Source organism: Apostichopus japonicus, chromosome 15 (genome assembly GCF_037975245.1).
Source record: "Apostichopus japonicus isolate 1M-3 chromosome 15, ASM3797524v1, whole genome shotgun sequence".
In the NCBI taxonomy this organism is placed as follows: Eukaryota; Metazoa; Echinodermata; class Holothuroidea; order Aspidochirotida; family Stichopodidae; genus Apostichopus; species Apostichopus japonicus.
Genome location: NC_092575.1, coordinates 2,480,916 through 2,495,278, shown reverse-complemented (window position 1 = coordinate 2,495,278; position 14,363 = coordinate 2,480,916). Strand labels below are relative to the sequence as shown.

The 14,363-nt window shown below is 36.9% G+C and overlaps 1 protein-coding gene across 2 annotated transcripts in view; it reads right to left on the bottom strand.

Annotated features, from left to right (window-relative positions):
- Nucleotides 1–14,363, bottom strand: part of LOC139981186 (serine/threonine-protein kinase ULK2-like) — a 44,091-nt gene that overhangs the window by 13,281 nt on the left and 16,447 nt on the right. The window contains exons 7-21 of one of the 2 annotated variants that reach the window (XM_071993389.1): nt 14,117–14,190; nt 13,385–13,545; nt 12,486–12,568; nt 9,314–9,367; nt 8,904–9,130; nt 8,193–8,275; nt 7,363–7,482; nt 6,848–6,968; nt 6,074–6,158; nt 5,312–5,506; nt 4,750–4,770; nt 3,143–3,249; nt 1,975–2,176; nt 1,131–1,324; nt 278–441 (exon numbers count right to left, since the gene is read on the bottom strand). In XM_071993389.1, coding sequence (XP_071849490.1) covers nt 278–441; nt 1,131–1,324; nt 1,975–2,176; nt 3,143–3,249; nt 4,750–4,770; nt 5,312–5,506; nt 6,074–6,158; nt 6,848–6,968; nt 7,363–7,482; nt 8,193–8,275; nt 8,904–9,130; nt 9,314–9,367; nt 12,486–12,568; nt 13,385–13,545; nt 14,117–14,190 — 1,891 coding nt within the window. The remainder of the gene's footprint in view (nt 1–277; nt 442–1,130; nt 1,325–1,974; nt 2,177–3,142; nt 3,250–4,749; nt 4,771–5,311; nt 5,507–6,073; nt 6,159–6,847; nt 6,969–7,362; nt 7,483–8,192; nt 8,276–8,903; nt 9,131–9,313; nt 9,368–12,485; nt 12,569–13,384; nt 13,546–14,116; nt 14,191–14,363) is intronic. The other variant, XM_071993390.1, reaches the window with a different exon arrangement.

Genomic DNA, 14,363 nt, shown 5'->3' with positions numbered 1-14,363 from the left:
ATAAAATGAGAACAGTGCTTTGAGATATCAATTTATGGTACAAAATGAAAGCTTTACTCTTAGTTGAAACATGCAAACAAGAAAAGCATTTATGGAAACTAAATATAAATCCACTACAAAGCAATTATATGGGAAGATGAAAATTTAATAAAAAAATCCTTATGATATCTTTAATGATGTTGAGAGAGGATTTGAAAGAGCGGTTAAGATTTACAAATATGGCTATAAAATAACAACAATCAAAAGTGCAAATTTTTCTTTAATTTGCAGAACCCACCGTTGATTTTCGCTGATGAAACATATATGACTTGCGCTGCTGGCAATGTCTTTGTAATACACAGATTCTGCCAGCGGGTCGCTACGGGACTGCGCAAGTTCCATAATGGCAGACACAATCCCGTACATGATGTTTAGCCTCTCGACAGTTTCGTTATGCTCGGGCTGTGAAAGATGAAGTAGTTCATATGGATCACATAGTAGGCATGAAATCGTCAAATTAAAATAAAAATGCAATTAAAAATATCTGAGAGGCGAGTCTTAGATATTCAAGGACCACATTTATGTTGAGAAAACAAATGATTGTCAAAACTCCAAAACTCTGGAATATTGAAGAAAAGAACCACACTCAGTGCCAACCTCTTAACTGAAAAGTTGCTCTTGATAGAGCGATAGAAATTAAACACTAATGGAACAAACTTTAATCAACAAATAAAATGAATTTTGCTGGGATGAAGGTGGAGTAACCTGCACTAAGCAACTTGTGAAAGCTTCACAGTTTTGTCTGGTGTTCTTATCAATGTATATCACTGCAAAAACTAAACCAACTGGTGGTATAAAAACCCACTGACTGAAACTGTAGGTTTTAAGTCTGACGTTGAGAACAAATGGAGATAAATGTTTCATCTTTCATTAAGCTCTTTTCATTTTTGGAATTACAGAAGTTACTTCTCTCATTAAGTTAGTCTAATGAATGACATTTATTGCTAACTCTTAGTTCAAAACAGAACCAAACTTCAATATTCTATCCAAAGACGATTAAAAAGGTAAAGTAAGTAAAAATTTGCTTAACGTTACATTTAACTGTGTACATTCATGGGCAGGGGGGCTTATCTTCCTGTATGTTTATTTACCTTCATGATGGTTTCCTCAACAAGTTCTGGAGCCTCAAAGGTGATTGGTCCTTCCATATTAGGAGGAGAGGCGGCAAATGTGATGGACCCCTGGCTGGATGGGGAGCCCTCCCCATACTGGGAGCTTCTCCTGGATTGGGAAGCCCCTACGAAGAAGGTCGGGAATGTTGGTGGGGTGACGGCAAGGCACGCACCTAAAACAATGAGAGGACAAAAGAATAATCATAATAATAAACTAAGATTTATGATTGTGCTAAGTATAAACAAAATAGTTGTCAAAAGCGCCATACAGAAGATATTCTTACTCAATAAAAGGTGACTACTACACAACCCATAACTGACAGAGCTCAGCAAAAAATTTCACAAAGCTCTGAAAAATATCCCGGAACGAAATATTCCACCGCCGGCAAAAGGAATGCTTTTAAAGTATGTTACAAATTTTGAAAACGTTTGATATCTAAAATTGATCTAGTTTGGCGTGTATTAAAAGTTGACTGGTACCTTAAAAAATCCATAGTATGCTTTTATTTGGGACCTGTTGGCTTTTTACTTCTATTATTAGCTATGACAATATCAACTATCATTATACTTTGAGAGCCAAAAGTGACTAGTTGAACTAGCAACATTTACCAGAAGGATTCCCAGATTAAAAAAAATTAATTAATTCATCTTTTGACTTCTCTTCCAAATAATGAGGGACTGTGAAAACTATTAAGTAACACCTTTCCAAACACACATTTGAATGATGGTTTTAAGGTACACAAGAAAAGGAATCAGTTTCAATGTTGTTTACAAATGCAATTAAACTTCTCAAGGAATATTTAAATCAAGTTAACAATAGTACCTGGTATTCCTTCCAGACTGGCAGAAGGGGTCTTTGGTAAGGAATCAAATGCTGCCCTCAGTGCATTCTGGTCGGCTATTCTGCTAAAGCTTGCGCTCCGTCTGAAGGGGATGTTGTCTCTCAGTGAATTGCAACCATCGTCCGTCAGATCGGAGGATGTTCGTACCCTTCGGCTCATATATATAAATGGCAGACTGATTGGCTGTTGGGAACAAAGACATTTATATACACGAATACCGCAAATTGTTTATACACACCTTCAGGGAAACACCCTATAAACTCAAAAATGGTCACCGGTCACTCATTCCTTAACCACTTCACATCAGCTCACTCTATCAAGAGCTATCTGGCAAATTCTTATCTGACAATATCACAATCAGCTAATAACATATATGCCAAAATGGTCACCAGTCACTCATTCCTTAACCACTTCACATCAGCTCACTCTATCAAGAGGTAGCTTGCAGATTCTTATCTGACAATATCACAATCAGCTAATAACATATGGCAAAATGGTCACCAGTCACTCATTACTTAACCATATTCAATTTAGCTCATGCTGTCAATAGGGTATCTTTACGAACCGATATCTGTCGCAATGGCACTGTGGTTAAATATACCCAAAGAAGGTCACCAGTTACTAATTTCTTAACCATTCAGGCCTTCGCTTATTCTTTGAAGAAGTTAGACACATCCTAATCACCCCCTTTCAGTTTGAATCAGTTAGAAATAAGAGCACATATCTCATCTGTATCACTGATTAACATCAAATGTGAACTTTCTCAGGAAATAATCTCTTAATTACCAAAGTTGGAGGAAGGAGAAATAAAACAAACTCACATTTGTCTCAGACAAATTGAACAATAAGAATCAGCCAGAAGATTAAGTAATGATCTCTTCAATCTTAGCTTATCTGATAAATATCTAAATTTTTCATAAATAGATCAAACTTTTCTAAATAGTTTAAATTTTACATCGCACTGCCCCACAGTAACGCACATATTTTATCCATCACCTGAACTTAATTCTAAAAGACCACATAATTTATTTTTGAAAATAATGTATTATGTAACCGCTACACCTCCATCCTCCCCCCTCCCTTTCCCTCTCCCTCCCCACACACTCCTAAGTAATTCGAACAATCAGTGATAGCACGATGATTTCTTACCTCAGAAGGACTAGAATCATGTCTCGATGCTGGGCCAGCTTGGATGGCAGGCAGTGAAGGTGGGGAAGTGAACTGTTGCGGTGAAGTCAGTCGAGCAGGTGATGAAGCTGTCGCAAGATGAACAAGATTAAAAAGATAGCCCATCAGAGAGAATCAACACAGACCTCTATCAATGATCCCATGACTTAAGCTAAATCCTATCAGAATTTCACATTTTACGTGCAAGAAGATATGGAAATATGGCAAACATTTGTTTGTTTTCCAGGTGTTGTTTGTAACTGACAAGTAGCATTTGATTTAGATATTGTCCATTATTTTCCTCTGTTTTATAGAAATAGTCATGACAACAAGGGGATGTACAAGTAGGTGTCTACTCCTTTAAAACAAATGCCTGTATTAAGTTATCATTAAATTATGTGTATTTATACTAACGACTACAAAAGAAGGGATTTCATAACAAAGAGATTTAACATAAACATCTGTAAAATGTACAGAGATGTACTAGCATATCTCACATGTATCGTCAACCTTTCCTAACCAAACACCAACAACTGGTTCAAGACAAGACTCACACTACTAACAAGCCCCACTTAACTAATTTTTCACCTAAGTGTAAATAGCAGTTTTTCACAACAAACTTTCAGAATAATGATGAAAACAATGAATAACAATACAGAAATAGTACATAAATATAAAACTGTTATGGTACACCTTTGTTGCACTTGACTTAGGAAACAATTTTAAAAGATAAACAATGCGAAAAGAACTTGGAATGATTGCATGGGAAACTTGACACTATTATTCTAGTTTGATATAAAGCAGATGTACATTTTTATAACAGCTCATGTATCAGGCTATTAGAAGGATTGCCATAAAAAAGAAAAAGAAATTTAAGAAAAAAAGGAGAAGAAACACAGCAAAAGCTAAGAAAATGTTTTGCACTTTAGCCTGAGGATGACGAAAGAACAGAAATGACTTTGTAATAAAAAGAGGGTTTATAGCAAAGTATATTTTGATGGATTTATGGATTATAATATATCTATATATTATTTATTGAAACCCCAGGGGTTTGGATGAATGACATACACAGATTAAACCTAAACCTTTGGAAACTTTTGTACCATAAGATTTTAATGTACACAAATAATTCTACTTGACAAATCCTGCAAAATTGATGAAAATTAAGCCTTTGAGCTTTCTGAATAATCCAATCTTTGAATAATCCAATCTTTGAATAATCCAATCTTTTGATGTAATGGAAATATGTCACGCATAAAAATAAATGGTTGAGAGGGGGGGGGTAGAAATGTAACCCAGGGAACGAGGACAGGGGTACTTTGAATAATACTGTTATTTAGTTTCATTAAATTGAGGGTTATTGCAACCAAACACAAACAGCTTTACTTGAAGAGGTGGGTCAAGAAAGGTGAAAGTGGGATCTAAAACAAGGGGAAAGGGGGGGAGGGGGTTCAATAGGGGAAAAGAAAAGGAGTGCTCAAAACCAGGGCAAAATGGTGGTCAATGGATGGGGGTGGGGGGAATCAAATAACTACAAATTGGGAGGAACTTCAAACCAATCAAAGTCATAAATGAGCTAAAAGCCATACCTTGATCAGTATGAAAAAGCTCTGAGCATGATAAATGAAAACAGAAAAGATTTGGATGAAACCAAGATGCATGAACATGAAACCAATATATGGGATATAATTGGTGGAAGAAATTTGTGAAACACTGACTGAAAGATTCTTGTATCTCAGAGTGAACACACCACCTTCAAAGCATTCCTTTAACTGGAACGTGAATGTTTATTAAGATGGCCAAAGTTTATCATGGCAATGAAAAATATGATTTTGATTATAAAACGAGAGTAACTCTCTTGAATAACATTGAACTTGTGCTGTCTCTGATGGTTATTCCATTCACATATCGGAGGAAAGGAAAGTGAATTCTTTGAATCAAGCCTTCTTACGAAGAGAAAATTAATTAGTCATCCACTAAACAAGTTCCTAGAAGTGATGAAAATCTGTTTCTAGAAGTGATCAAAATTATATTTCTTGCAAGAATTGTAGAATGCAACAAATGAACAATGGTTTCATAGTACTACACATCACTTGAAAACTTTTTTTTCTTCAGGCAGATCGGGTCAGACGATTAAGACGACAAACTTACTTTTTCTCCTCGTCGGTGACTTTATTAACCTTGGTGGAGTCGTCTCTGTGTGTTTTCTTAGGGGGTTAGGTGGGGACATTTTTAGCACCCATGATTTAGGGGAATCGCTCTCACCAGACGATGGTGACCCCCTCCTTCCTCCTGTCAGAGGCGGCGAAGGGGAAGGGGAATGGCTGATTCGATGGAGAATACCGCCTGCAGCAGAGAAAAGATAATTTTTTTATAAATCTTTCATACAGTTGGAAACATTTCACTACAGAAGTTACAATAACCAACATATTCAATATATGCAACAGGTTCACTTCGAGCCAGTGTTGTAATTTTTCTCAAAATTACTTCCAAGTATTTTTTTTATATTTTTTATTTCTTGCTTATCGGAAAGGATGCAAGTAGCTTGTCATTTATTCTAACCTGGTAACATGACTAACTTGTGCATCCTTTGTATGCTAGAAATAACTACATCCGTCAAGAAAAAGGGGTAAAGAGTAACTGTTGATACCTATCCGACAGATTAAAAGAAAACTTTGAGGTACAAAAAAACCTGTGATTGAAAGTTTTAAATTACAATAAGTCCAATTATCCCTTGCATTGACTTCTGGATATTACAAACATTCTTTGTCGAACCGATGAAGCCACAGAAAACTAGTTGAGATAAATTTGGAAATATATATGAAAAAATATATATATAAGGTAACAAAAAGTAACAAAGAGACCAAAACCTTCTGCAAAGATGTGTTTGTGAGATTCTACAAGGAATTTTACCTGTTGGTAATGATGAAGAATATGTGATGGGTGAAAGGGTTGTTCCTGGAGTCGGACTAGAGACCTTGGTTCTTTTTTGCGTAGCCTGTGAATGGGGGAGATATTTTGAAAGAAATGAGACATCTAAAGGTTAAAGAGTCATCAATGATTAAACAAACAATTCAGTTGTTGTAGCTGGACATGTCCATAGTAAAGTCTTACATGACACAAAGATACATAGCTTCACCTTTAGTCAACAGGTTAATAGAATCCCTCTTAATCAATGAGAAAATGAGATTGAATCATTTGAAAGCCAATTCTATAACTTTGACAATGTAAAGAGCCTATCACTCCCAAAGAATGAGAGAAAATATGGAAAAATCCTCTTTGTTTATTCTCCCAGATACACATCGTGTGTATGCTACGTGTAATGTATGTGCAGTCATTTTGTATTCCTTTACCGTTACCTGAAACTGACATGCACACACACACACCTGTACAACTACAACACGCACCCATACAATTCTGGCAAAGCTTATAACAGATTTCTCGGACATAGGATTAACAAGGCTAATCTAACCCATGCCGATGTAATCTGTTTCAATGATTTGCTAAGATGAATTATTACTGTCATTGAAAACTGAAAATTAGTTTAAAATAAGTTTGTTTGAATCTGTGAGTTCCACCACTAAGGTTTCAAAAAGAGCTCAGGGGGGGCTTTTTGTAGACTAAATCATGGCTTAAAACCGAAAAGACATTATTTATCATGGAAGATGCTACAAAACAGCGACATACATGTGGTGAGGTTCTGTGAAGCACTAGAGCATTAGCCGGAATTGCCTTTGGAGACAACTTGGTAGACTTCTTTGGCGGCTGGGACTGAGGTGATTCCGATCCTAACTGAAGACTGCTTGGCCTGAGTGAAACAAAGAATTGTATTTACAGATTACAATATGGGCTGATAAGGAAATGAACTACATGCAGTGCACATATATACATACCAAAAACTGTATTATACATGTTTGATAGAAACAGGTACAAAAACCTAGAAATTAAAAAATTTGTTCAGTTTTTCTAAAGAAATATGTTTATTACTAAGCCATATATATATATATATAAATTAATCAATCAATCAATCAATCAATCAAAAAAAAAACTTCTGTTGTCGATAAGATAATTTAAACTGGAGCATAACAGAATAACAGAACTTTTTCTTCTATCCCTGAGCTTTGTCTTAAATGCATCAGATCTTTCTGAAATTGTACAATTCAACAATAACGTATCTACTATAAGTTTGGGTCAAGTTTTACCTTCCACTAGGAGAGGGGCTGGAGTCGTGGCCATTATCACCAGTACCGAACGGTGTGCTGAAGTGAGAAGGAAATGGAGGAGACGCCTGGGCACCAGATGGTTGTACCGACGGTTGACCCCTGAAATCGAATGGAGTAGAATATACTTCAATTAAGAGTTGATAGACAAGCTTCATAATGCAGCGTTTATTCACTGGTCTGCAGTAATCACGATATGGTTCTTGAGTTTGCCGTGTAAAAGGGTCGTTCTGTGACTAACGACTCCCAATCTTGTTTTCAAACACATTTTCCTAGCTTTATACCTCTTAATACTCTCCTAATACGAGATTAAGTAATGAGAATATTATTGATACACAGTGTTAGAGCTACAGGAAAATCTCACCCTTTAAATATTATGGAATGACATTTCAAACATGCAACATGTATGATAAATACAAAATGATTGTGAAATCCACTCAAGTTTAACTTGGACGCATCTTGTTCCCAAAGATTTCAAAAGATGTTTGCTGCCATACAATCAAGAACTGATTGAAAACACCAAACCGCACCAGGAAGCTTTCTAGGTATTTTGAATTTCTGACCAAGTTCGATGCATTTTGTTGGCAATGTTTCAGGATACAAATACAAAATTAAAAAATATTTCATTTTTCATTTATGGTGTGGATGATATCCAAAGAGTCTTTTTTCATCAAAAGTCTTTGCAGCCAAAAGTGGTGAGTCTTGAAAAGACTTTTAAATCACATCAGTGACATCACAAAAAATATTTGTTGTCATTGTTTCCTGTTTGAGTTTTTCCTATTTCTGATCAAATTTTTTTCACTATGACTCACCTGCTGGATGCTCTCACTTGAATCACACTATCAGAATGACCTGTTGTCCTTCTCGGTACAGAGGTAGACACTAAAACAAAGTCCTGCATCGACAAAATAATGGTGAAAATAATAGTGAAAAATAATGAATATGATGATGATAAACACTGTAATCCATACTAAGAACAAAACTCAAAATCGTTATCATAACGACCACAACCCATCTCAAATTAGGCTAGTCTACATAGATGTTGGGAAATTTAGAAATCCTGTCCGTTAAACTTACTTTATATTTAATCCATAAAGTTGTTTGGGTCTTGGGGGTCTTGCCCTTGATGGAGCGAATGCTTCCGTCCCGCACCCTCCCCAACCCTTCGTACTGACAAATCTCCTTTTTCTCTTACAGTGCAACCTCTCTTCCCAGACTTTGACAATCCCTTTATTTACCTCCAAGCAGAACCGTGGTGAGGCTAGTACCTGCATCCATACAGTACTCATAATCTTGCACAGTTGCCTGAAGTTATAGTCATTCTGATGGATTTGTACTTATATTTGTACTCGAGGCATTTTTAAAGTCAACCTACAGATGAAGATTGAGTATTTGTTCTTGAGCTAAGAAGGTTTGTACTCATTCTTGTACTTATATCAAGAATAATTCTACTTTTTGCTTGTCCTCATGCTGTTGTGTACTCTAAGTACAAATCTACTTCAAGCTAAAACAAATGTACTCACATCTTCAACTGTCTCACACATGCCGCTGGTCTCCACGATGGTTTTGAGGAGGGGGCTTCGAATGGGACTGTTGTCCGGAGAAGGGAACTTCCCCTGGGGGTCAATGACAATGGGATCCTCAGGAGAAGAAATAGGGATGGATGAGGTCCCAGGAGAGATTGACATGGGGGCATCAGGTGACTCAGAACTGCAGCTAGAGGTCCTGGCTGGAACTGGAAGAGGAGAGGCTGTTGAATGAAGACAAAAAAGGTTAGACAGTTGCATCTTGATATGCACTCATACTGTATACCAAGCATCAGGTAGTATCTAAGCAATAATGAGAGGGAATTTCAATTTCCAGTAATGCCCTTCTAATTTACATCTAAATTACACTCATATAAAGGTTGGATAGACTGTGTTTGGGTACTCACTCGAGGCGGTTGATTGCACTTTCGTCCTAAGAAACGGATGGTTAAAGAAAGCATCTGTAGAAGAAGACAGAAAAAATAGAAAATACAGAATGATGGAATTCTTAAAGCCTGAATTCATCAACCCAAAAAGGAAGAAAACAGAGAGATTGACGATGGTGCTTCATCTGACATAATAGATGTACTCTTAAGTCAAGGGTTGAATGAAAACACCAGAGGTCATCCGGCCTTTCCTCACCCTTTAAGGGTGTGAAGACTCGCGCAAAAAGAAACGTCTTATGCCGGTAATCTGACCTAGTTTCGAATGAGGTGTAACAGAAGTGTTAGGCACCACCATCGATCCCAGAAAATACGCACACAGCTTGCTACCGTCATTAATTAGACACTACTGTACAGTCAGTACATACAGCTGCGGTCAATACCCACAACACAGTGTACAAACGATACAGCGATGGACAACTCAGGTCCAGTTAAAGAAAACAAGGTATCACGTTTCATTACTGTCTGAATTTTGTAGCGAACAAAACGTCACTTGCAAGCAACAGAAAGTTAACTTTTCAGATGGTTTGGGGCGAGTCTTCAATGCCTTTAATTCTGGAGCCCAGAACTAATTGTGTTTATTTAGATGAGAAAGGCTTTTCTGTTTATGCTCCAAAGATATGGAATAGACAGCCAGAATATATATATATATATATATATATATAAGTAAAGACAAACAGTCAGTACAGAACTTTCAAGAGTCTCTGTAGAGATTAAATGTATTTGGCACACTTGAAATATCACTGATTGATCGAGCCATCGACCAATTAATAATAATAATATTTGCTTTTTATATAGCGCTTTATACCAGTGATAGGTCTCAAAGCGCTTTACAGACGTTTTATTACCCCTGGTCAATGATAACCTGTCCCAGAGACAATCCCTCCAGTAGGCAGCAGTTACATACTGCGCCCAATGACAAGTTACCTCACAGGTACCCATTTAACCCTTGGGTGGCGAGAGGCAAGTGAGATAAAGCATCTTGCCCAAGGACACAATGTAATGAACTAGGCAGGAATCGAACCAGCAATCCTTGGATCATGAGTCTGACGCCTTAGCCAATTGGCCACCACGCTTGCTTGACGGTCTGATTGATTGATCTATCGTTTTATGGAACGGCAGGTCACAAAAGCACACTAAAATCAAATTAACTTGATCTTTGGCAAAAAATTGTCATTCTTTCATCAGTGAAAAATCATGCCGCATATTATCAATCACAAACATAAAATGATATAACCTCAGTTTATTAACAAACTTCATATTTAAAAATCCAGAAAGTGGGTAGGAAAAGATAAGCAATCAAGATAATCGTTTTCAATATTGGTATCGGCCGATATTTGCAATATCGGCAGCATATCGGTATCGGTAAAATTTTGCCTAATTGCCGATAACAGCAAACCGATATTGAACTTTTCTTTTTAACAGCAGAGCTACTTCTTTATACTTGCAATGATTTGTTAATCTGTTTAAGACGATCCATTTCTTTAGCGTCAGTTAAACTCAGATTCATTTCCGATTAATATCCATGTAGACCTGACGCTCCGTAACCTCTAAAAACACGTCTACGGCGCGCGAATATAACCAATGACCTTCGTTCGTGAACCTTGGCCTACACACAGCATTAGTGCAGCATACATACACTGTACTAACCATTCATTTTCCAAAAGGCCTCCGTGAAAACCTTGAACATGATGCGTAAAGTCTGCACAGTTCAGCAGTGTTGGAAAACCTTGTTCAATTTTCGCGAACACACAGCCGATTTCCCGCCTGTGTTCGCCCAGCGAACACGCCGAGCATGCGTAGCGTGCGAGCATAAAGGCTTGGTGTCCAGGGGCCCGCCATAGGGCCTTGGTGGGGTCATGGGGGTAGAACCCCTCGTGGGAAAATTTTGGCATTTTTTGCGTGTCTGGCGATGAAAAAAATTCGCAGTTGCGGATGCAAAATACTGACAACTTTTTTTCTTTTAATTGTCACGAAACTGATGAAAATTTTAAAATGACAAGTTAGAGTAGCTATATTATGTTATAAAATGAAACGAGATTTAATCTGTGTTTCAATCTTTAAAAAGTGCACTTTACAAAACCTCCGATGTTATGAAACAAACAACGTTCAGCAAAGCCCTGTTTCTAGACTGCCTAACAATGAATAGCGTGCACTATGCGTATATTTTTACAACTGCAATGTTTAACCCTATACCCAACTACCACGGTACATGTGCTGTGAATTTTCCCAAGTACCTTCCCACACAACTGTGAGCTCATCCCCCGTGTAACACCTGTTTGTTAACATTTTTTGGCACGTTGCCAGGGAACTTTTTAGTTACGTGAGATCCGTAACCGCTGAGGTGGTTAGGCTATTTGCTATACACTTAAGTATGGTAGGATATAATTTTTTCCGTATTTTTGGAAATTCTAGAAAATACTTTCTTTTTCTCCCGCATAACAACAGATTTGGTCTTACGGTATATTCATAAATGGATGCACTAGAGCCTTGTTTACATGACATTAGTTGCATTTAGTACGATATGCCAGTTTTGCGTGAATTTTTCGAAAGTGTTTTGCTCGATCTTTCGTAATATTTGAAAGGTGTACCACCTTACTTTCCGTACACAATTGGTCATTTCTCTACTGATTTTCAGTTTTTTTTTCTCTATTCGGTCAAGTGAATAAGTTGTACATTGAGTATAAACTCAATAAATTTTAACTTTTACATTGTGATCGACAGTTCGAACCTAATTAAGATGCAATTTTGCAAGCATACGTTAACACTGTAGCTACTTGTAAGTCTTTACGAATTAAGGCTCACATTTACTGCGTCCATTTTATTATCGTGTGCAGCGCTGCAGTGAAAAAGATTCCGGTTGGATTTCAATTACCATTTTCTTTTTCAAAATCAGGAAAAAAGTCATTCTTTTCAACTTAGGACAAAAGGAAAACAAAACACCATATTTTGTTGTTTACTTGAAGATTTATTTGTGAATGTATGCATGACTAAAACGTACGATTTTGCCTTTATTTTGTCTGTTAAAAAATATCGGTATCGTATCGGTATCGGACCGATATTGGGATGATAATATCGGATATCGGCCAAAACCGATATTGGTAATATCGGCGCAACACTACTTTTCTATACTTACCAAATTCTATCCTGTCTTTTTGAGCTCTTTTTAACAACCTAAGAAGTAAATCTCGCATATGTTCTGAAGTACCTGGGAATATTCTGTCGAGAGAAAAATATTTACAGTGATAAATATTGTCCAATCTTGCCTTTGCATGACTTGACAGATGAATAAAATTGCAACATTTCATAGGAATTACCCAATAAGAATAGATAATACTGTTGTAAAGTTGCTGTTACTGACAACAAAGAATATTCAGAAAGACTGGTTGCATAAATCCTGTGAAATAATCTAGAAAGCTTCAGGGCATGTTATATTTAGTGGTTACATTTCATAATTTCATCAAAACACAGCCACATTTGATGTAAATACGGTTGCTATTTCATCAAAACACAATCACATCTGACAAATGAAAGGTTACAGTTCATCAAACAGTCACATTTGATATAAATCTTGTTTTCCATTCATCTATCCAAAGTACTGCCCTTAACTATTTAACTGAAAGGTAGCTTAAAGGACAGCACCTAACGATTCGAGTTCTATGCAAGCAAATCGGTCATCCACACACTTGAAATCTTTTCTTACAGTTTAATTTTGTTTCCAATACACTTGTGGTACTTAAATCTATGCTTAATACTTAATCTCTTAATACTCTCGCTATTGTGTACCTCACATTGGTACTTACACTCTGGACCTTGTACTTGAAAAACTGTACTCACCCTTCAAGTCTGGTGTCAATCATATATTCAGTCTCAAACAAGCAATGATTTAAATGAGATAAAAACTTCCTGGATTACTCGAAGTGTAAATTGAACCGTTTCGATGACACGCACTGTGATGCATAATGGCATGGACTTGGTACTGATTAAGAAATTTGCATAACAATTTGAAATGCTAATTAACTAAATCTGACTTACTTGGGTTCCACTGCTCTGGCCTTCTCGTAAAACATTTTGAGTTCTTTGGGGTTTGATGCCTTGAAAGGGGCACTACCTGTCAAACATTGATAGATGATAGTGCCCACACTCCATAGATCAGCCTTGGCAGTGTACTGTTGGGATGTAATCACCTCAGGAGCCTGCCCAAAAAAACATGAAGTGATGACACGGTAAACATAATCACATAAACGTTTTGCAGATAAGGGTTAGAAGCTGTCAGGCCCCACCATTTCATTCTTTCACCTTACTGGCTTGGACATCTCACTGTCCCTAACTAACCTCCTCTTCTTCTATGCTCTTCCCACCCCCCCCCCCACCCTCCAACCTCCGACATAAAGATGATGGTTCTTTCAAGTTGTTCACTTCATAAAAGTGTTACATAGCAAACAGGAGTAACATGACTATTTGACCTAAGCCTCTCTCCCCTATTTCACTCCAACTCAACCTCTTTTCTCTTCATTTTGGTTACTAAAACCTTGAAACAAAATACAAGAGTAAGAAATTAAAGGACTGGCTGCTGCATGAAATCGGAAATAATTTATCATAGAACTAATCATTTTAATTACTCTAGACTATCTTGGACAAGGTCAAAAATTTCAAAAAAAGCAAATTGGAAACTGCCAGAAAACTATAATAACTGTTATTTTCTATACTGTTATTTAAGGGTTAGCCAAAGATGGCGCCCGGCTACTCTCTTTGTTTACATCTTACCATGTATAAAGGTGAACCGCAGATGGTAGCTGCCATCATATCCTCCTCAAGAAATCTTGCAAACCCAAAATCAGCTGAGAAAAGAAAGCAAAGAGTTTATTATTATTCTCATTATCATTATCATCATCATCATCATCATCATCATTACATTTTATTATCATTGTTATTCAAAATTTTTGCTTAAGTGCCAACTAAACGAAGGATTAATCAAAGGCGCCGTACAAAGTCAAGTAAAGACAAAACAAAA